The 23,682-nt window shown below is 42.3% G+C and overlaps 2 protein-coding genes across 2 annotated transcripts in view; one reads left to right on the forward strand and one right to left on the reverse strand.

The window, feature by feature from the left end:
- The window catches only part of PKN1 (protein kinase N1), an 83,197-nt gene extending 62,315 nt beyond the window's left edge, over nucleotides 1–20,882 (reverse strand). The window contains exon 1 of the mRNA XM_048489799.1: nucleotides 20,429–20,882. Within this exon, the coding sequence (XP_048345756.1) occupies nucleotides 20,429–20,449 (21 nt within the window). The 5' untranslated portion in view covers nucleotides 20,450–20,882. The remainder of the gene's footprint in view (nucleotides 1–20,428) is intronic.
- Nucleotides 20,772–23,682, forward strand: part of LOC125429043 (transitional endoplasmic reticulum ATPase-like) — a 38,741-nt gene continuing 35,830 nt past the window's right edge. Inside the window, exon 1 of the mRNA XM_048489801.1 lies at nucleotides 20,772–20,790. The gene's annotated coding sequence lies outside the window, so the exon portion shown is untranslated. The remainder of the gene's footprint in view (nucleotides 20,791–23,682) is intronic.

Genomic DNA, 23,682 nt, shown 5'->3' on the forward strand with positions numbered 1-23,682 from the left:
GAGTTTGGGAAGCAATGGGCCATGGACTGGCCAAGGCGTTTGTTGCCTCCACTGCTGAGTGAAAGAACCAAGGGATGAACCTCTCAAGTTGATGGTTGTTGAGAGGCAAATAGGTCTATCAATGGCATGCCCAAATCCTGGCATACAAGGAATACTTCAGATGCCATTTGCCATACTGGATCTGATGTTGACTGAACCAATTGGCCTGGATGTTTGTCAAATCCTTGATGTATTCTGCCCCTAAGGACAGCAGACTCTTCTCTGCCCAGGACAAGGTTTTCATTGCCTCATGATGGAGAGCTGAGATTGAGAACTGTCCTGTTTGTTTACATCCTTGGGGCAATGTTGTCAGTTCAGACAAGGACGTGTCTCTTATTGATTACCTGACTAAAGCTCATGCAGACTAGGAAAACTGTCCAGAGTTCCAGGATTTTGATAGGTAGTCTGGATTATTGAGCCATCCAGAATTCCTGTCCAGGGATCTCATCCAGAGTCACTCCCCACTCAGACAAACTTATGTTTTGCTTCTCCTCCAGCATCCAGAAGAACTTTCCTTGTTTTACACTGGCTCACATGGTCTACCAGAGCAGGCTGTGTTTCACAGAATGAGGAACGGTTAGAGATGGGTTGTCCTTCCTTGCGAGGCAAAGTTGGTAAGGTCATAGGAGCTGCTGGAGGCCTCTCATATGAAAATGACCCCGTTGGATCACCTTGATGTTGAAGGTAAGTAGTACCATTAGGCTTGCCAGGGTTTGCAAGGATGACAATCGGGCCCTGACAGTTTGGAGGCTTAGTTCCTTGGTCTTCCAACCCTTGGAGTTGGTTTCAATCAGGAGTCATTTCCTGGTATCTACGAGGATCCCAAGGTGTTCCAGTGTCTGAGCCAGGTCCAGAGAGCTCTTGTTATGGTTGAAATTGCTCCCCTCGGTCATTGGGGCCTCCATGTCCTCTTCAGACAGGAATCCATCGTCGGCTGTGCTTTGAACACAGCAATTTAACCCTTGGCAAACCTCAGATCTGCCAGCAAAAATACTATTACTCAAAGAATAAGATCGGGGAAGGGAGAAGGGAGGACAGGAAGAGAGCTGTAGTCTGTAGAAAAAGGAAACGGTAAAGGATAGAAGTTTTAGTAATTAGAACTGAGGAAAAGTGGAGCAGGCAACTGATCTACTGCTTCTCCCTGTAAGACAGGAAAGAAATGGAAACAGGAAGCTGTTAATTTTTTCCTACTTCCTTGGATAATTGGTGGGAATCACCCAGAAGATTTTGTCTTGCACAGAGGGAGAACTGCCTTCTGAGCCCACTGGTTTCAAGAGGGGAGATGCTATTTCAGGTATGCTTTGTAACACTGAGGAAACTTAAAGGCTCCAAATAGAGCTAAAGCTTTAAAATGCAGGTTCATTGGGACAGACAAATTATTCTGACTCAAACACAGTCATCCTAACACCCTACGGCCTTCATACGATTGAAATCTAGGACTTCCTTTGAAAATGCCTCTATGAATAAATAAACACAAACTCCCAGCGGCCCCCCCCCCCAAAAAAACCCACTTCTTTTCACGTACAAAGTGAATGATTCTGATGCCTGGTGAGTCAGAGGCCCTAACTACACAAAGTCACTAGCACTAGTCTGTATAAACAACACACAAGACCCTAACTGTATCTACAAGAGAATTCATTCAACACAATCACAGAGCAGAGTTTGACGCTTCCTTCCCAAATGTTCATGCATAAAAAAGCCTACATGAATCCACATCAAAGAATGACTAAATGGAAGGGGTTAAACTCAAAGATGCTGCTTCTCTTGGGAAGAGGGAATCTGAATTTTCTAAGCACTGAAAACAGCAAGCATGAGTAAGAGCGAGGGGAAAAGATCTTGCTTTGACATGAGCCTAATCCTAACAGCTGTACTGAGGAAAGGGGGCTTGAAAGCAACCCTTACTACTCAAAGAGCACACTTTAGAGACCAAAACATTTTCCAGGCATAAGTTTTTGAGAGTCAAATCTCCCTTTGTCAGACATATGTAGGACTCAAATCTCAACTGTTCTACTGCAGACCACCACAGCTACCCTCCAAAATTAAGAGGGCACTTGCATTCTTCAACCAAGTGCAAGGGGTATCAAGACCAGACTCTCAACTCCAGGGAATCCTTGTTCCACAGCAACTCTAGTCTTTCAGTGGCATGAAGCGAGACAGAACCTCCTGCAAGAGTTATTTACTCACCTTTCACCAACATACAATCCATTTCACTTCTACCTCATATAGATAGCCTGTAGGTTTTGTACCATGCTGTCAGCAAAGTGGAGTTATTGTACAAGAAATGCATCACAAACTGTGTTAAAAATTCTATCCAAGGCAGCAAGCGCAAAAGTGACACATTGCCTAATGACCAGAGTTGGGAAGATAATGGGTATCTGAAAAGTTGAAATGAGGCTCTGATTGGGGCCAATGGAACTGTTTTGTTTTTCTGCAGTGTAAGTCAGTAGGTGTGGCAGTCATATATCTCGGCTTAAAACACTTATTGGGTGGTGTCTTTTAATAATGGCCCATTATGCATGGAACACTTATTTTGAGCCTATTCATTCCGCAGTGGGTTTGCAGTGAGCTCTCCTCACATTTCTCTGTTTACAAGCGAGGAGGCAGTCCACAGCCTGCAGCACAGTTTATCTGCTGAACTCTGCTGGGCATATAATTCTTCCAGTTCTCTTAATGGTTAACTTAACCCCACCCATCAACAGCCTTAAAGGCACACAGCTGATATTCTCTCCCCTGCACACACACACATTTTCTCTCTATGTGTCTCTGTCGCTGTTGCAAGAGAAGAGACTTGTTTTAAAACAGTGTCTTGCCTGAAATAAAGTTTTAAAACCCCTCTCAGTCATCCAGGAGGGCAGAAGCAGAGCATGGAAAGTGGGATGGAACCAAAAAGATGTCTGCTCGTATTGCTCCTAGCAAAAGCCTCCTTTGTTTTTGCTTTGTATCAAAATATCAGTCTCTCAATATGTGCACTTAGAGAAGCAGAAAGGAGCCGGCAGAATGGGGGAGGGGGGCTAGGGGGAAGACTCCAGGGCACCTGGCAACTGAATCTGTGCTGAGGCTGCGCTGGTAGAGGAGAGACTGAACACAGACATTAGACAGAAATGAAAGAGAAACCCCACCATTATACATATGAGAGGTTGATCTATCGATCTCTTGATCAGTGCACTTAGGTAAGCAGGAAGGAGCTGGCAGCATGAAGGGAGGTGAGGAGGAAGGTGTGCAAAGCGATGAAAGGGAATGGGAAGGCTGGCCATGGGCCAAGAAAGATGTCCGGGGCAAAGCTGTGCCCACTGGCGAATCTGTCCCATTCTAGCGACAAAGCAAGATTTAAAGATTTAAAGAGAATGTAAGTGGTTTTGCTTGCTGCAAAGAGTGTGGAAAGTGAAAATGGGGCTCCAGAAAATATGTCCATACAAAAAATCTTGTTGTGGCAAACACTGGCCTCCACTATGCAGCAAAGACTTTGTGTGTAATCGACCAATGTTGAATTACGGACGATGTTGACCATTTTTAATGGGAAAATTGTGACTTCTGAAAATAAATTAAAAAGGCAGCTGTATTTTGTAAGCCAAGACTGGAAGGTAATGTTTCAAAGACCAAGCTAGCTTTTATTTATAAAGGGTGTATTTATTTCTTTGCTGGGCAATTATGTGAAGATAACTGTTTGAAATCTACTTTGCAAAGTTAACTGGTTCTGTCACCAAAGGCAACAATACATTCCAACCAACAGAACAGTAACTATTTTTGCAACTCTGAAAAGAGTCCCAATAAAGGTAAGCTACAGTACTGCTTTCTTTGGAACTGACACTACACAGTCATCCAGTTATTGCAGAGAATATCTTTAGGATTACTATTTCAGGTATGTGCTGCCTGTCCTCTTTTGCTTTATGATGTTATGAAGTCACCTGATTGGCTGTGCAGGTCCAATTAAAACTAAAGGTAAAATTCTTGTTTACAGTACAGCTCACACGTGGTGGCAGAGATACTGTAATCACCAGTCCAATATAGAACTAACAAAAAATGCAAGTGATGAAGTACTTTAGTAACCTCTGGGGACAAGAGTTAGATTGTATTGAAACAGATGAGTGTAAAGGTTTCAATGGTGTTGATGGGAAGGGCAGCCGCCTAACCTTGAGTACATTCCACAGCCCGGGCGATGGGCCAGCTTCATCGGCGAAGACTTTATCTCTGCGCGGGAGATGAGGTCTCCGTTCCCATGGGAAGCCGGGAGGGGGATGGGATGGATAGAGTTATAACCTGTGCTTCTGGCGGGAAGTGTCATTCCTGCCACTGCGTGTACTTGAGCTTTCTAAGATGTCTGAATAAACGGTCTTTTTCCACCGAAGAGCCTTTTATTTCTGCTTCTATGGAATTCCTTACAATGAGTGGATAACCACACCTGCACCATACCATGCATGGTTCTTTGGGATAAACTAAAAGTCGCATCAATGGATTTCGGTGCCTTTGTATTTTTTCTTAAATTTAAGCAATGTAAAGTTATTACATTGCAATAAATAAAAACAAAATACACAGTGTAAATATTAGCAAAAAAGGAAAGTAACCACCATATCAAAAATGCTAATAATATCAAATACCCTGTGAAGTGTATTAGTGATACCAAAACTTTGAGTTTTAGAGTATGAATGGAATATTTAAACCACACTTCATTTGGTTAATCAAATAATCCAATTCAACTATTGGTTATCTATTAGGCATTGGAGTTTTATTATTTTTATTTATTTTAATATTTGTCTTGCTATGTTATTGATTGTATATATTTTATGTTATGACCTGCCCTGAACCCTGCAGGGATAAGGCAGGATGTAAATTTAATTAAATAAATAAATAATAAAATTAAAATGGTTTTACTAAGTATAACTCAAAATAAACATAATAAATCAGATTATACTTCATGGCCCTCCAGATGTCATGGACTACAGTTCCCATCACCCCCTGCCAGCATCATACATCTACCATCAGCAGGACACAGAACTAGTTTAGGTGGGAGGCAGGGCTCTCATAATGATTACTAAGAATTCACTGTCCCCCAGCCCCCATAGCCACATGCAAATATGATGTGCCATCTCCTGCCAATCCTACTTGCCATGGATTATCCATCTGTGATTTTCTGACATGCGAGTGGTAATCCCCCATTTCCCCTGGCCACCAGCAAATGTCTTTGATTAGCCACTTTCTGCCAATACAATGTCATGGATTATCCATTGTGCTTATGCAATTTTTAATGTCCTTCAAACTAACATTTACATGATAAATATAATAACAGAATGTCGGTAAACCTAGAAATGTTCTTCTTGGGAAAAGTGAGTTTTTTGTTTCTATCCGGATGGGATCTAGATTCTTTGGCAGAGTGAGTGCTGGGATGTAAGACATAAAAAATAAAGGACCACTGTTCTGTGCCCATTTTAGGCCTCACTGTTAAGTGCAACTGGTTGATGTTCACTTCCAGTTTTAAAACTTTCTACAGTGGGAACAGGCAACTGGGAAACCATGACCCAAATCTGGACGGCAGTTTTCTAGATCATGTTAGCTGCAACATATATAATTTGTTCACATTTAACAGAAATAGACTAGGTCCCAGTGAAAGAAGGGGAGTCAAATGTAACACTCTAGCTCTTTTTTTAGCACCAGCCACGTTAACTTGCATAGCCAATAATTTGTCAGTCAGAAAACCAAAAAAATAATTTGATTATCACATGGGACTGTGTCCTGCAAACCAAGATTCACAGAAGCCCAAAGTTACTAGAAAGGTGGGGGGAAACATTCTGTAGACAGTAACAGAGAAACTCAAATAAGGGATCAAAAGGTTTATGTATCCTTCCACCAACATACTTCCAACAGAAAACTCCAATAAATGAGCAACAGGTACCCTAAATCTGATTGCCACGCACAGATACAACTAGAATCATGTTTTTATCCCTATGATAAAACCACTTCTATTTGTTTCTAAACTATTGTTTATATACAAATCAAGCTATGCACAAGCTACAGGGATTTGTCAGTGGAACAGCTACTAGGTTGCACTATGGTATCTTGCAGCATCCAGCATCAATGGCCCTCTCTGCAGCCTAAATGTTGCCATAAAAAACACCCCAGGTACTGTCCTGCCACGAAGAGTCACAAACCTTCAACATAAAAATTGGCTGTGGAAAGCCAACTTTAAGTCCCATGAATGCTGCTACTCCACTATGAAGGATGGAAATCCTGACAAACCACAACAAGTAGTTGCAAGCAGGGAAGCAGCAAAATCAGAACTCTTGCAAGGCAGACTGTCCAAAACAGAGATATCAATGAAATCACAACACTCCGTCAAAGCTCTGCCTTGATCACAAAAGAAGTCAAAGCAGACTTCAGGTAATCACATAACAGCAAGGACAGGTTGTTCCTGGCAACACCCCGGTTCCTGTCCAATTTTGTCTCTGAAGCAACACTGCCAGATAAATTAAGCCAAGAAAGAATGACTGGCCTAAAGTCCTGCAGCCTATGTCATGGCAGTGTGAGGATTTGCCCCTGGGTCTTCCAAAGCCTAACCTGCCAGTCTAAGTACTACACTCAATTGGCTGTTTGACAAGAACGCTTGCCTAACCCAGCTGGCCATGGTATTGTGATTCAGAGTACCAGAGGGACATATACAATCTATCTAAACCTGAAAACGGATGGTGGTCATATCACTGATGTGTTCCCAAGTTTTGCAATCACAATGAATATGGCCATACAGCCCAGAAACCACACAGACCCCAGTGATTCCGGCTGTCAAAGCCTTCGACAATACAAATGAATATGGTTAATATACTGTTTGAACTGGTAATGACTGATGCCCATTTCCTCTAATTCATTCATGTTGCTTGTACTTGATGCATGGAAAAATCCAAATTCAATCTTTATAATTTCTCCACTTGGATTAGGGTTTTTATCCATGAAAGCAAGATGGGGGCGGGGGATAATATGATTTCACATAGTATCCCATGGCTCATGCATACATTCTTCTAGAACAGGGGTAGGGAACCTGCGGCTCGAGAGCCGCATGCGGCTCTTCTGCCCTTGCACTGTGGCTCCACGAGCTGAGCTGCCGGCCCCATCTTTGCCCGCCCTGGAGGCAGCAGGGCGGGCGCACCAACTGCCCACAGTCAGCTGGGCCACGCCGCGGGCTTCCCCTCTCGCCCGCCCCATTGGAGCGGGGCGGGTGCTTTCCCGGTAGCTGGCAAGGCCGAGCCGCCAGCTTCATCCTTGCGCGCATCCATGTGTTTCTCAGAATGAGCGGAGTAAAAGGTTAAAAAAAACCCCTATATATATAATGTTATCTTTATTTTAAATGTCAAAAATTATTTGCGGCTCCAAGTGTTTTCTTTTCTTGTGGAAAATGGGTCCAAATGGCTCTTTGAGTGTTAAAGGTTCCCTACCCCTGTTCTAGAAGCACAGAGAACTGCAGAAATGGATATATTGCCAGACCACAGTTCACTAGAAGGCAGAAAATTAGACTATCAAGGAAATTTCCAGTAATAGCCAAAGCAACTGCGGAGAAATTAAATGGGCTTAACATTCAAAGACAGCAACCTGCCTGTACAACAGCAGCCTAGTTTGCGATGGGGCCAGCAAAGGGGCTTTCAAAGAACTGAGGCAGCCCTGGCAACATGCTCTGTACTCAGAAAAGAGTCTTCACCTTGCTCCCCAAAATACACCAGTTATATCCCTCTCTGCCTCAATGAAAGAATACAACAACCACCTATATACACAAAGCTCTGCACCCCAATATGAACATGCAGATATACTTAGCATGCATGTAGACATGTATGGTATGGTATGGTAATTTAATTTCTATACTGCCCTCCCGCAAAGGGCTCAGGGCGGTGTACAACACACATAATACAAACAACAATAAGCAGCATTACAAAATATCAAAACATCAGCACTCATGATAGAACAATACAGCATTATAAACAAGGCTCCAATAGTCAAATATTAGGCTACAACAACAATAAACAATATTTCAGATATCAAATATCAATAATCAAAACATAATCAACATAATAACGTTGCATAGCGACAGCATTTCATAACAACATTATATCATAGGGACATTAGAACAACAAAATAGCATAAGAACAATAATAACATCTTAACATCATAATACAAACACTCCTCAAAACACTTAGATCATTAAGCGTTCTTGCCCTCCCTAATATCTCAAGTCTTGCATTACATGGCACTGGGTTTCCAATTTCAGTTCCAATTAGTAGAAGGATGCAGTCTGATGCAAAGGGCTGCGTTACTTTGCCACATCTATTACATTGACCCAGACCTTTGGCTTCTTAGCCAAACCCCCAACAGATTAAGCAGATTTATATACACTGATTTTGTCCTTTGAGCCATCCCTTTAGAAAGTGTTGTGCTGAACCTCTTCTGCCCTAGTACTCTTTAGGCCCCTCCAGTTAAAAAAGTTAGTAGTAGATCCAATACAGCAGCTCTTAAAAGAAGGAAATACAGGAAAGATGCTGACAGTTCATAAACAGAACTGTTCCTATTATTTTCACCTTTTAAAGCTCCTATACACACTTCCCCAACAATTTCTGAAAGGAGGGGGTGATCAGGCAATCAGGTGGTAGAAAAGCAAGAGTTTGGATTTATATCCCCCCTTTCTCAAAGGGGTTTACAATCTCCTTCCCCTCCCCCCCACAACAAACACCCTCTCCCCCGCCCACAACAAATACCCTGTGAGGTGGGTAGGGCTGACAGAGCTCCGAAGAACTGTGACTAGCCCAAGGTCACCCAGCTGGCATGTGTTGGAATGCACAAGCTAATCTGGTTCACCAGATAAACCTCCACAGCTCAAGTGGCTCAAGGTACTTACTGTGAAGGGTCCTTCTCTGAGGAAAGGAAGATTTCCACTATCCCCTCAGGGGGGAAGGAACAACTTTTTTTTCTCTTCCTGTCTCCACTGGGGGAGTCACCTGTCCTGGCCACTTCAAAAGCAGTTAACCTGCACTCTGTAACTATAAGCAAGTAAGATTAAAAAACATGGACAGTAAGAGTATTTAAGACAGAAAGGTACCCTGCAGATAAGGATAATTAATTGAATGATGACTTTGGGATGGACAAGATGTCCTGTCCTTAAAGGAGATGGATTCTTCACAGTGAGTATACAATGGAACATTCTTTTCATATGAAATGGCAACAGAGAAATACAGAAATACATATATGGTGAATAGCACTAACAAATCCTGAAAGATGGGCATATTTAGTTTGACATGCAGGTTTATGCTTGTATATGATGATGTGTATATCTTCCTACAAGGAAATAGTTTCCCTCGTGTATTTTTATTAAGTTAGTCGGTTCAGAGAATATCAGCTATACAGCAGGATGGAAAAAGCCACAGCTGAATGACCAACCTTGTGTCCCAAAACACACCTCAAGCACAGGTATATACAAAGCTGTAATATGGGAAGTAGCTCATAATTATGTGACTCACTGAAGACAAGTAAATTGCCAATGATGACAAAAGTTTTATGCTTTGCTCATTTTTTTAAGTGAGGGAATTATGCTGATATCTATCTCCCCATCAGAAACTAAGACCAAGTTCAATTTTCAAAGCCTCTAAGTCATACAGCCCATCATTCACATTTTTTTCTCAACCAGCAAGACTGACAACTGTTTTCTTCCCATGGATGCTGGTGTTTTACATTCAGGCCATATCATCATTTACCAGGGGACTGCACCTAGGCAGATTCCAAAGACCCTCTGTATCGACACAATGCCAGTCTGATAACATACAAAAGACCTAAAATTCAGGTCCATCTATTTCACAGTACAGATGGAGGCAAACCAAGAGATAATTCCACAAGATAAGCACCAAAATGACTAATCAGGAAACAAAAGGTAGTTATTTGAACAAGTGAGACATTCTTGATGGGAAGCAGAGATCACAGTTTTCACCAGGAAACGGGATCAATAGACTTACTTCCTGGCTGATTTGACCTGGGTTCATCTGACTAGGTTGTTAATTTTTACATATAAGCACACACAGAAGTCCTAGATTCCGGACAGTGTTTAAGCATTTTAAGTAACATACTTTAATGTTTAAGTATTTTAAGTAACATAATTTAACTTTGGCTGAAAAAAAAATTTCTTTCAGAAAGATGCCAACTTGCCTTTGGAGAAATGCCACCAAAACTCTGCTGCTCACAATCAGATGATCAAAAACAGACACTTGCAAAGGCAGCTTTGCTGGAGCTTATTTAGCCATTCTTGTTCTTCAGACCACCAAGAAGCTAGTTCCTCTTGACATTAAAAGCCAGTGGCTGTCAGGTGCTCTTTGGCCCTTTCCCACGGGAAATTATGACAGATCACAGCTCTCATGTATCCACTGAAGAGAGGGGCAAATATACTGAGAAACTCCTTATTGACAGATAAGACAATGCACCAATAATTGGATTGGCTAACAGATCAGGCCTACACTTTTGGGCTTTTGCTTTCCAGGAGGGGCTTGGGTGCCTGTCAATCTCTAATTCAGGCACCCGAAGTTCTATCAGTTCTGCTCAATTGACTAGAACAATAATAGAAAGCCAGGACCCACCCAACAGGGTATCAGAGTGGGAAAATGGAGATCTTTTAGCACAGACCTCATTCCAGGAAAGAAACAGTCTCATCATCAGTACATTCTACACCAGTGCTCTTGACGTAGTCAACAAAGGGAAACAATGCCAAGTCCGTTTTAAGAAGAACTAACCAAGATTTCAGGTTGAGACTTCAATAACAAGCTCGAAAGGATTTGCATATACTTTCAAAAAGAAAATACTGGGCAGGTAGACCACAAGAATTGTTGGGATTCATAGCTTCATAGTTCACTCAGCAGCTTACCAAAAGACCTCCTGGCTCTGCCACCAGGCCATATATATTTATAACCTATGACAAATCCTCTCTGCCTTGTTTCCCTGCACATTAGGAGCAGCACTGCCAAACATTCATTATTTACAAACCTTACAAACTGCACTTTGGAAAGCCTTTTGTGCTCTTCCTTTAGATACAAAACAATCCTATCAAGCAGCAGACCCACTGCCGTCAGCTCTTATTAAAATGCCAAACACAGGTAATTCTCCTGACTTTTTTTTTTAAAAAAAATCAAAATTTATCATCTAAATGTTGCAAGTCTGAGAGCAGCACAACATTAACAAGATACACACATTCACAGCAAGAATACAGAACTGTCCAAGACACGAAGAGGATATGTCTTCACTCCAGGTGCAGACCGATTTAAAACCATGTTTAATAACACTGGCTTCTGTTCAAGGGACCCCCAAAAAACAAAGCTTTTGTCCAGAGGCTATAAACTTCTAACAAAGAATTTTTACCACCTTCAAAAAAAGGTTTGATTTCATTGGCTGGAGATCTGTGGTTAGTGAAAATGTTTTTAATAATGTTAACATTTAGCAGCTTGCAAAAGGTCTTTTAGGGAGCTTGCACTGGAACAGAAGACAACTGAACACCATTATCTAGAGACTGGTGCCAGTGTTTGTACTAACAGGCTAACCCTCTTCACACACTGCTTTTCAATTTCTTTACTTCCTCCCCGGCTCCTCCTCCTTAGTCCTTTAGAAGAGTTAGCCCACAGTATTTCCATGTACTTTTTATCTACTTCCATGTACTTTGTATCTTTTTATTCAACCCAGTTTGGGGGAAAAGATCTGAAAAGGCAAGCCCTACAAACCCACAGAGGAATATGTGAGCCTCTCCTTTAATTCAAACAGAATTATTCACAAATAAAATTCATTTTTCTGTTTGTAGATTAACAGGATAGATTCAGCCTCCATTCAGACCAGCTATTACACACTGGCTTGACTCAGCCTCCCTTCGCAAGTGTGCCAGACAGAAAGCAGCCTCCTTCCATGGCAGCAGTCACCACGCAACTGTGACACTAATAAGCAGTTTGCAGCAGCCACTTCCAACTGAACAACTAGCAATGGAAGGAAAGCAATAATTTAAGTTTCCCTCCAAATCAAGAGGAGGCTTGGCTCCAATAAGCCAGGCAAAATACAATTGCGCAATTAACTCACACCATGAATAATATAGTGAACACCACAGGAAAGAATATTCAGAGGGATGCTAATACCTCACACAAAGAAAAATTGTACTCCTTTTGTATCAGTGAGTTAATTAGCTTCTCTACTGGCAAAGCATAACCAGCTCTGGAAGTATATGCAACTGCGCTACCCCTCTGAAGCTAACTGCACATCCATCCAGCTGTCCAGCAGCTGCGCTGGAGAAAGGACAGTAACTTATAGATAACATTTCCTTGTCTAATTAGAAATTAAACTGAACGAGATGTCTAAAAATGTTGTAGTAACACACATTTGCAAGATCTTTTCATCCTCAAGAAGGATCAACGCTGGTAGCCATAGATCGAATTCTCCTCCATAAATCTGTGGAGAAGTTTTAAAGTTAAGAAGACACTGTCCATGGTAGGCATCTATTTTACCTCTGAGAGAGGCTAAAGTGCTTTGCGATGTTTAGAGTGAGAAAAGCAGCACTTCAAATGGAGTTTTATATAAACAAAAATTCCAATCACAGAATCCTGCTCAAACTAAAATGAGAAATCTAGTGTTGTTTTACCTGTAGTGCCTAAAAAAGCAAGCCTGATAGTTCAGTGTTAAAAGAGTGATGATTTGTATGTATATGTGTGTATGACAGAATATTCACACGCCCGTACTTAAGCAAGCCAAGAGCAGTGCCAAAATTATAACTTGGCTTGTGGGGATAAGGCTCAGTGTCCAGTACTAATTACCCTCACAAGCCTGAGTAATTCTGCCACTTCTCCACAGTCAACTTCCTCATTTTGGTCCTTCATTTGTCCGTATGTAAAAACAGAGATGCCTGTATAACCTGGAAATAACCCACCAATTTTCTGGTATAAAGAAATTAGCACTTTCACAAATTTGTGGCCCAGACTTGACTCTTCCTTTTCTAGAGAGAATTCTGGTTCTTCCACCAAGCAGAGACTTCTGATGGAAGAGTGCAGTTCTAAAAAAAAAAAAAAATCTGTCAAATACAATTTCAACCTTTGGATGCTTGGTTCAGTGGCACATGTAGTAAACTAGAAGGCTTCACTGGCATGGCCCCAGCATAAAAATGACATGCAAATACAGGAAGCACTCTGAAAGCTGGGATTTTGGGCTGTGAAATTGTTGGTTGAAACCCTACCTCAACTTGACCTCACCTAATGGCTTTAAGGAAGTCACTATTTTCTCAGCTTCCGATCTGCAATGGAGATCTTACTAGTCTACCTTTCAGAATTGTTTACTAAAACAAAATTTATAAAGCACATAAAGCTTTAGAAATCAGGGGCAAGTGCCTTTTTATAATTAAAGTGTCAAATGACATCAATGTTCAGAGGAAACGATCAACAAAGAGTCAGTACAGAAAAACTTGTTTTCATAAATGAAAATGTTAATTTAAGATTAGCTGTAACTGACGTGATTAATAATCCATGCTTTTAAAGTCCAAAGGCTGGTTGTCGAAAATTCTTTATTAGAAAGTGACATACAAAGTCTCACAATACGTAATAAATATACAAAAAGCATCCTGCACAATAGTTTTAGTGAACTGGCATAAATCTCTACACAGTTTGACTTGGATTACTGCTAACTGTTTACATCTATAATTTCTCCTTCTATAAAAAAGCACTAAGAAGCCCTTCAGTCCCATGAAATAGTTCCCTTCACATACTGGTTATTCAAGCAACTCAGCTACTCCCTCCAATACACCTTAACTTAATTATTTCATTTTAAAAAGACATATTTTGTTTTGTAGTGAGCTACACTTGATTCTAGAGCTACAGGCCAGAGACCAGCTATGACTACTAAGAATAAACAGATGAATTGTTAAAACATTTGCCAGAATCCTTGAATTCTGGGGAAAGAATCCAGGTTTCTACCATCAGATTGAGGATAAAAATGATGGCAATAGTTCTCCCCCTGATGTGCTCCTGAGCACTTTTCCACCTGATGCCCACTGCACACATCTTGAAGTTTATAACACAATATAGTAAAAACTTATGAAATGGGTGCACACACAGCAGATGTGTAGTGGCAATGGGAACATCTGGGGCGGCTTGTCCCGGGCGCTGACATTGCTGTCACGTGTTGGGGGTGGGGGCATGTTGGGGGCGGTGCTGAGCAGGAGCGGGCGCACAGGCAGTTCATGTCCCAGGCGTAGTTCCCCCTTCCTTCGTCACTGACACACAGTGGTGGTTATGGAAAGTGCCATCAAGTCACCGCTGATTCACAGTAATCCCAAAAGGCAACAGACTAAAAAGTGGTTTGCCATTGCCTGCTTCTGTGTCATGATCCCGGAATTCCTTGGTGGTCTCCCATCCAAATAGTAATCAGGGTCAACTCTGCTTAGCTTCTGAGATCCAACAAGATCAGGTATCCTGTGCCATCCAGGTTAGAGCAATTATAGAAGCTAAGAAAGAATGACATGTTTTGCCCCTAAAATTTCATAAATAAGGCATATTACGAGAATGGATTTGCAGCCCCAACAGTGTCCATTTTCCATTCCTTCCCCAAACTTGGGCTCTGGGTTTACACTGTATATAAATAGTTAGCTTCATATATATTCCTTTTTTAAAAGGCAAGATGCTAGGGAAAATGAAAGCCTGTATTAGCCATTCCTAATTTGTTTTTGTATCTTCTCTCTTCAGTGGGAGACATTGTTTTAAGAACAATCAATACTACTCCAATTTCACAATGCTAATTTTCGGGCCCCGAGCATTTTCTATCAGCTCTAATCAAGCTGATTACACTGTGCATTGTACCTCTGCATCCTCAGTTCCTTCTTTGCAACAGCCCTCCTCTAACCAATTCCAACACTTAATCATATATACTGCAGGTAGAATGCAGCACACAAGGAGTTAAGGGAGGCCTGCTTGTGATTGGCTGGCTGCTAGAAGCAGAATTCTTTAGTCAGTGTAAAGAGATTATGAAGAGAGTTCTGTTCAGAATGTACTAGTGAATGGATATGTGGAATGAGCTCCGCTCTATGGTGGTTTTAAAGCTACTCTGATTAAGGGACTCGAAAGTCAGGTTAAAGAGGAATCTGTACTGAGTCTCTGGTGCAACACACCAGTCACACATAGGTTGCTATTTTTATTTCTCTAAAGGAAATCCATACTCAGATACTAAGCAGTGAAGCTTATGAGAGTTGTGGAATTCTAACAGAGAAAAGAGAGGAAATTGACCTTCTGAGAGATAGAAGTAATCCCTGCTCTGGAAAGCAACATGTGGGCAAGACGTATCTACTGAAGAGATTGTCTTTAAAGTCTGTGTGAAGAAAAAATGTTTTGGAATACAGTGAAACCTCGGTTTTCATTGCTTTCGGTTTTCATCGGTTTCGGTTTTCATCTATTTTTGCAGTGAAAAATTTGTCTCAGTTTTCATCGATTTGCTTCGGTTTTCATCGATTTGCAGTAAGGTGCAGGGGTTTGTGGAGAAACATCTCCCGGACAAAGCTGTTGCAGGCCGTGTCTGCAACTTGTTTAATGACAATGCCTTGCCCCATTTCAGACAAATCTTAAAGAGGCGTCAGAAACAGACCTCTTGGGACAGCTTTCTGGTGCGACATTGGTCCACTGGCTCTAAAGCTGGTCCTAGTGTTATTGTTCGTTACTGTTTTCAGCATTAAACATGGTGTTTATTCACCCCAAAAAATGTGTTTTTGGTATGTTTTTTGGAGTGCCTAGAATGGGTTAATTGGATTTACATTGATTCCTATGGAAAAGTTTGTCTTGATTTTCATCGGTTTCGGTTTTCATAGATTCTTTTCTGACGGATTACTAACGAAAACCGAGGTTCCACTGTACTCACTTGAGGGTAATCTGAAGGACTTTCTAACTAAGGCCCTTTCCGCATGGGCCAAATACAGCGTTCGCACAGGATGTGTTGCTGCTGCGCAGCAACGCCGTCCTGGCCTTCCCCGGGAGGCTTCCTGAAAACCTCACTCAATGAGTGAAGTTATTGATAAACAGTGTCTTCCCCGCGGCGCGGTGCAAACCGCACCGCCAGGAAGCCGCTGCTTTTCCCGTCGGCTCCACTCACCTTCTTGTGCAGCGTCCCTCTGGAGGGTCTCTGCAGTCCTCCAGAGGAACGCTGCACAAAAAGGTGAGTGGAGGGGGACCACTGAGAGCCACCTCTCTGGCTGCAAAGGAAGTTAGGGCTGCACACACGCTAGCGTGCGAACAGTCCCTGAGCCTCCACCGGCATACTTCATGCCGGTGGAGGTGTGTTTCCGCACATGTGCGGAAAGGGCCTAAGAGAAAGGAGAAGTGAATTTTATTTCACCAATACTTAAGTGTAAATATCTATATATATCAGTTGGAATGTAACATCTTAAAGGAACTAAGCTAGAAATCTTGAGCTAAATTGTAACTAAATACAAATAAAGTTACATCAACACCTCAATTTACCAAACTCTTGTTTCATAATATTTAGTATTTTGCCAAAACCATTTTTGTTCCTGTAAATAAAATCTTCATTTTTCTTCTTTTAAAGTCACAACATCACTGGTGCCTAAATTTATATTTCTGACAGAAGGGAAAAGGTTTATTTTGGGTTTTCTCAGAGCAAACCTTTGCCTGACTGAGAGGTGCCCACACTGAGCAGTAGAAAAACCTTTTTATTTTTGTTTTATTACACAGGTGGGAAAGCACATAGTGAAATATAAAGTAAAATAATCACATTCATGCAACCACATTATTAAAACAGTTGACAAGGAGATTGCTCAGTAACAACATAAACTGACAGTTTGAATTTTGGAGGGAAAATCGCACTTGTGGGCAGAGGGAATGTTCCATAATTGTTATACCTCCCATCTTCTGACTGGGATGTAGGGACTCAAAGTTCTCCATTCCATCTGTATCTGATGAAGTAAGCTTTGACTTTTGAAAGCTTATACAAAAAATATGCTGGTCTGTAAGGAGCCACTAGGCTCTAAGAAGTCACTGTTTTACTACTATAACTATCCTATTAAAATAATCCAGACTACAGCCCCATATGCACAGTGGCTTAAAAAAACTGTACTAGTAGCCCAAGTCTGGTGCCTTTGAAGTCTCACATGTATTTAGCCATGTTCTTAGTTTCACTCACATGATGGCCTTACAGTCTGAACTTCCTCAAATGGGCAAAATGAGGAGGCACTATAAGCATTTGACAGTTCCAAATCCTTAAATAGCTCTTTAAGTCTCCCAGTTACTTCCTGCTGTTCGATTTTTACCTCCGTTTGGACAATCAATGGTAGTTGCAGTGAGATCAGTTACAAGTTTGTTTATCAGTTTTACTTTCCAATTTCTGAAGCTATATCCTATGCATGTTCACTCCATTGAGTTTAAATGAGATTTTCAATGCAATCCAATTCATTTTATTCAATGGCATTTACTCCCAAGTGAGCATGCCCTGGGTTGCATCTTAAGCCCTGTTATGCAGTATCCAGCTCACTGTCTTCAAACATCTTAAGCATTTCTCTTAACATAACTTTTAAAAATAAAATTCCAAACTCTCAAACACCAAATCCTTCATCTCCCTCTCCAAATCTGGAATATGTAACTAAAGCATGCACTGTGAAAGTCAGAAAACCTGCAAAAGTATTGACAGTTAAAGGTACAAGTTATGCAAAGTTCCCACTTATGATGCTTTACAATATAAATGTGTTTACAGGTTACAGAAAGCAAGTAGTAAGCTTTCCCTCTGAATAACTATTATACATTCATACTGTTGAAATTAAAAATAATGTGGTAGTGATAAAATCCATCTAATGTTGACAAATTTAGAACTGTACTGAAAGAATCTTTAAAAACATGAGACAAAAACAATTATGAATTTGGATGACAGGGTGTGAGAAGGAAATCTAAACTTATCCACCTTTTTATTATTAGGGCAAACTGACATTAAATATTCTCTTGACATGTTTTTAAAATTGAAAAGCAGTTCTAAACTTCTTCAGTTGGGAGTTGGAGATGGCAGGCCAGGACTGAAAAGTGCTTAGCCCTTTCCTGATTGGTTCTCCCTAACCCCCCTCCACAAAAAGATTAAGCACCTACCCCTCTGCCACTCACCACTTCCAACTGCAGCAGCCATGGCAACTTTTCTTTGAACAAGAATTGAGAGAAAGATAACACACATGCAAATAATGTCTGCCTGGAGTATCAATTCAGCACATTCTCACAATATGCTCATTCGTAATTTTTAAGGAACTTCCAAATCAAGGAACTTCCAAATCATGCTCCTTTCTTTATGTTTCCTATCTGCAAGAACCCTCTCTCCTCTGTGACCTAAAGAGGTATGCTGCCTAAGAACACTATTGTTTGTTCTTTATTTCAGACATCCAAGCTGAACAAAATACGAAATGCAATGTCAGGGTAAAAGCTTAATCTGATCTTTCTGTCTCTGTTAGCTCAATGTACTCTGTTGACAGTGCAAGGTAAAGGGTTGACAGTAATGGATTTGATTATCAGTACTGTATCTTTAATAATTGAAATGTTGTTAGTTGCTCAGGCAAGGAAGAATGATTTTAAAGCATCGATTTTAAAGCTGGCAATGATAATTTAAACAAGCAAGCATACACATTCCTTTTGGTGCAATTTGCTTTAAAGAGAAGAGTTGTCAAGTGCCCTTATTTCAGAACAATCTAATGTCCAGAGACAATTCTCAGTACCCAGTTCCAGCAACTCCCTCTTATAATATTATAGTCAACAAGTATCAATACGTAGAGCATCCCCTGGAAGCCTACGGCAGGCCAGATTCCAAGGCCTGAACCCAGACAGCTGTGCCCAATGGATGCTTGTCTAACAAATGAATTTTCCCTTAGGAAGTACTCCCTCCCACAGAGCTCCTCTACAAGCCTCTTATTAAAAGTCTCACTTCAGTGTTTCTTTATGACTGTAAAGCTCTCATCTGAAGAGGACTCCCTTGAGTGCAGAAATGGTACAAACAATAAATTCAAATAGATGGTGGTAATAGGGAAACATGCTTTCACTAAGACTAATAATCATGAAATGAACGACTGATGAAAATCCTTGGAATCAAAGCTTGTGGCCAAGTTCTGTGTAATAGTTTATAAATTCCATAGCACCAAACAGATTTGACTCAACTGGAAGGGCAATGCTCTGTAAATCCAAATGGATTTTACCAATGTTATAACATTGTTAAAATTTTACTAGTTTATTGGTTATGAGTTGATTCAGGTATCTTTGACCATAATAAAATATTCTTCTTCCTTGGCATCAACCCAGCTAGCTTAGATCTTCAAGCTCGCAAGCTAGCAAGTCTTTAGGACCCTTGAGCCATAAAGAGGAAATATATATTTAAGACACCCACCCAGGGAAACAGACAGAGGAACTACCTTCAGCTTGCATTCACATGCAGAGCCTAGAATTCATATCTGTTCTGAATCATCAGTGGTCTCAGGAGCCATCTTTTCAAAGGAGAACTAGGAAGAGGTGGAACTCCCCATTTTGATGTGCTACCAGATGCAAAGTCACAGGAAAGCAATATGCTTAATAAGGAAGCCCTTCTCCAATACATCAAAAAAAGAAAACAGACAGCATGTTATCTAAGAGATGGCTTCATGTGCTGGTCTTCAGTAGAAGAACTGGTGCTGGTCTTCAGTAGAAGAACAAGATTAGTATCCAGTTGCATCTTAAAGACCAACAAGACATAACTTTCAAGAATCAAAGCTCCCTGGAAATCTTATTGGCCTTCAAGATGATATTGGCCTCCAATCTTGCTCACTAAGAGATAGTCTACTTGTCCAGCACCTTGAGTGAATTAAACTAGAAAGTAGGAGAGGGTGAAAGAACGAACCAGCACTTGAGAAGTCAGAAACTAATGGGGGGTCGATTAAATTTCACCCCGATCAAAAGAAGATACAGCTCCCCCCACTGTTATTAGCACTTCATGAGCAGACAGCCTTTCCTATTCCGTTCAACCATTCAAACAACCACGTGATAACGAAGTATTTCCCCACCACCACCACCCCCCACACACTTTACTGGGCTGGTGGGAGACCTGCTCCAGGCAACCCTGCGGAGTTGTGGCGTTGACAGACAAGGCCTCGTCTCTCCCCAAAAACGGGCCAAAGACTAGCCCTAAGATCTGGCCGTCAGTGCATGGAAACGGCTGTAGGGCGGATGAGCCGGCCATCACCATCTGGCTGGAGTGAAGAGAGACAGCAGACGCGGGAAGAGCTGTTAACCACCCCCCCCCCCTTCGTCCTCATCCACTGCAAGTCCAAAAACAGGGGACAATGCACGTCTTGTGTGTCTGCAAGAGGCAAGCAACAGCCCCTTTCCCCCCGCAAAACTCTCTCTCTCTCTCTCTCTCTCTTTACCTGAAGGGACTCGTTGGCCATTGCTGCTTCTCTCTTCCCGCCAAGCCCCGACTGGCTTCGTCGCCTTCTCGCTCCTCCTGGGGAAGCCGCTGCTCCCCAGGACTGCCCTTACAGTAAGCGCCGGGTTGCCATCCTCCTTCTGGTTGGTGGGGCGTGTTACGGAGCCGTGGAGCCTCGAAAGGGGGCGGCCCGCCCAGGAACAAGCCGCGAGCGGCTGAAGGAAAGAGTTGGGATGGGAGGGTTCTTCCTTCCCTCCCTCCCGTCCACCCAGCCGGGTGGCGGCGGCTGTTGCTGCAGGTCCTCCGAGCGCCACTGGGGCCCGCCGAGCAGTTCCGTCCGAGCGCCTCGTGCAGCTGCTGCAGGCAGGAATCGTTAATTTGTCCCCGCGCTTATTGTTGTTGCGGCGGCGGCGGCGGCCCCGCTGGCTCGCCCCCTCCCCGTGCCCAACTTGCCAGTCTGGTCACGTGAGGAGGGGAGCGTGTTGGGGAAACGCGGAGAGAGGAGGAGGAGATATCGCCGCAGCCCTCAGGGAGGGGAAGATGCTGACCGAGGCTGGAGATTTGCGGGGGTTGTTTGCAGCTGCTGCAGCCCCCCCCCCCTTTACCCTCCTTTCCGGAGAAGATTAAAAAAAGATTAGCAGGTCGGGGGGGGGGGGCGCGCTGAAGGAAACGGCCAGTTCCCCCCCACCTCAGATTGCCTCCCAGAAGTCGGAGCAACTGCTTGTTTGAGGAGAAGGACACACACGCAAGGCTCGTATGGACACCGCCATTTGGGGAGGCAGGGGTGGCTTTGTCCAATGCTGCCCCCAGACTGAAACTGCTGCTCTTCATGCGCTGCGGTACAGTGGTCTCCCCCTCTGCAGTTGTTACTTCAGTTATATTGCAGTGCTAGTGCTGGCTTTCCCTACAAATTGCTACTACTTTTTTTTTTTTGCAATGGACTTCGCACGGGCACTGATGGTGTTGACCTCGCTCCGCCTTCTTCAAACTGCTGCTGGTTTACCCTGTCTTCATTGTACTGAATGGCGAGAAAGTCAGTTGTCTGCCAGAGAGGCCAGGCATACTTGAAAGCTCCTGGAAAATGATGGCCGTTCAGATCCTGTAAGTCAGGGGTGCTGAACTAATTTGTTAAGCTGCAGGATGTGACCCAAATGTGACTTGGAGGGGTGGCTGCCTTGGCTGGCGCCAAAACAGCACTAAGGGTGCCTGCCTGGACTGGTGAGCCTGCAGCTGGATGGGGTGGCTGTCTTGCGGGGGCTTATCAGGTCCATGAGCTAGCTAGTTAATGGACTACAATTCCCATCAGCCCCTGCCAGAATGACCAATTGGCCATGCTGGCAGGGGCTGATGGGAATTGTAGTCCATGAACATCTGGAGCCGCATAGGTTGGCCACCCCTGGGCTAGCTGAAGCAGCCCTCCCCCCCCCCCCCGCTTCCAATCACCTAGCTCAGGGGCATGAGAAGCCCCTCAAGGGCCAGATTCAGCCCTGGGGCTGCATGTTTGCCACTCCTGCTGTAAGACGTACACTAGTATGTACTTAGAGTTTAGCAGTGGCAAGTGATGACACAGTGCTTTGTGAGAGTCCCTCTGCCTAGGATTCAAGCAGCCTTTCTGCACTCCAAAATGGCACAAACAAGGTACATTCTTTTTTTCATCTGGTATTGCAAAAATTACTCAGGGTGACCTCATCTTTTAGCCCTTATGTATGGGAGCTTGCATGGTAAGATAGGCATACGATTTGCAGGCATCAGATGTCACAGGTACTGGCTCAATTTTTACTGCTACAGCAAGCACACTCTGCTCTACGAGCTTTCTAGAACTGCCTGAAATTAGCTCCTTCCTGGAGGACAAGAAATCCCAAAGGCAGAGGTAGTTCAATTAACCTCAATTCAATAGCATCACTATTACACTAACAAGCAAATCTATTTCCTAAGACATAAATTGTGAAAGCTGAATCAGGATTTCACAGGAAATGTAGCATAATTCCAAATTTGACTACAAGTTTAATCAACACTTCACATCTTATTTTGAAGATTAGTGTATTTCTAGTAATAGTTGCATTTTATTAATTGTACAAGACTTGGAGTTAAAATTCAAATTTCAGACAGGGACTCGCTGGAACCATTTCACTCCTGTTCTAAACCCCAATCCCTTACACAGCAACACCATTTATCCCCACTAAGTATTGATCCTTCCTTCCCCAGGTGACACTGTACCCTCTTGTTCTCTCTTGAAACCATAGGAAAGTACAAATTGTAGATCCCCTAGCATAGCTAGGCTTTGACACCTGCAGGACAGGTTGAAATAATTTCTTTTAATGATCATGTTTGCAAGTAGTCTTTCCACAGAGCAGAGTCTGGACAGAGGAAAAACTTGTTTACATTTCCTGTGGTTAATTCATAGTCATTATACCATTAGAATTGACTTTTTAAAAAATGGGCTGTAAAGGAGTAGCCAAAGCCTTTGGAGTAGACCCTGACACACTGTGTCAGGCTGCAAACTTTTCCAAGCAGCACTAATATACAGTACAATATTCGCTATCATGTAACTAGTTTGCCAGGAACAACCCCATGCATTCAGGCTTGCTGAAGGTCTTTTCAGTTCAGTCCTTGGATGAGTCACTCTAGAAAAATATTGGATACATGGAATATATTTATTCCCTGCAGGTTTTTTTAAAGAACAAACCACGATTTTCTCCAAAAACGGATTTAACAGGAAATCTGTACAGGAATAACTTGAGAATCCAGATTTGTCTCCTATCCAAAGAGAGACATTGATCTTTGCATGCATAACAAGTCACAAACCAATCCAAAATATGGAATGGATAAGGAAAGAAGGAAGGTTCTGTGCTACAGAACAAAGATTTCCATTCCTAACATGAACAAGAGCAGCTCAATGGTGTCAGAATGAAAAGCTGCTCTTACTTCAAAATAACGAACAAAAGGTATACAGGTCCACTTTCTAATGCCTTTCCTAGTCAGCAACATAAAACATTTAAAAGAAAAAGAAGGAACCATATTGTAAAGTAAGCATCTGAATAAACCTGTAAAAAGTAGAGAGGCCCTCTACTTGATCTATTTTCACATCTTTGGATGGCTTATGTTGCTGTTTCTGTTTTTTAAAGTTAATTCAGGTTAACCCACGGAGGAGGAAAGAATGAGAATATTGGTCTGATTAAATTAAATATATATTTGATTGTTCAGGTATCCTCTTGAGGGTATAAAAACTGAATCACATTTGTTACATTTGACCAC

The sequence above is a fragment of the Sphaerodactylus townsendi genome, linkage group LG03 (assembly GCF_021028975.2).
Source record: "Sphaerodactylus townsendi isolate TG3544 linkage group LG03, MPM_Stown_v2.3, whole genome shotgun sequence".
Lineage (NCBI taxonomy): Eukaryota > Metazoa > Chordata > Lepidosauria > Squamata > Sphaerodactylidae > Sphaerodactylus > Sphaerodactylus townsendi.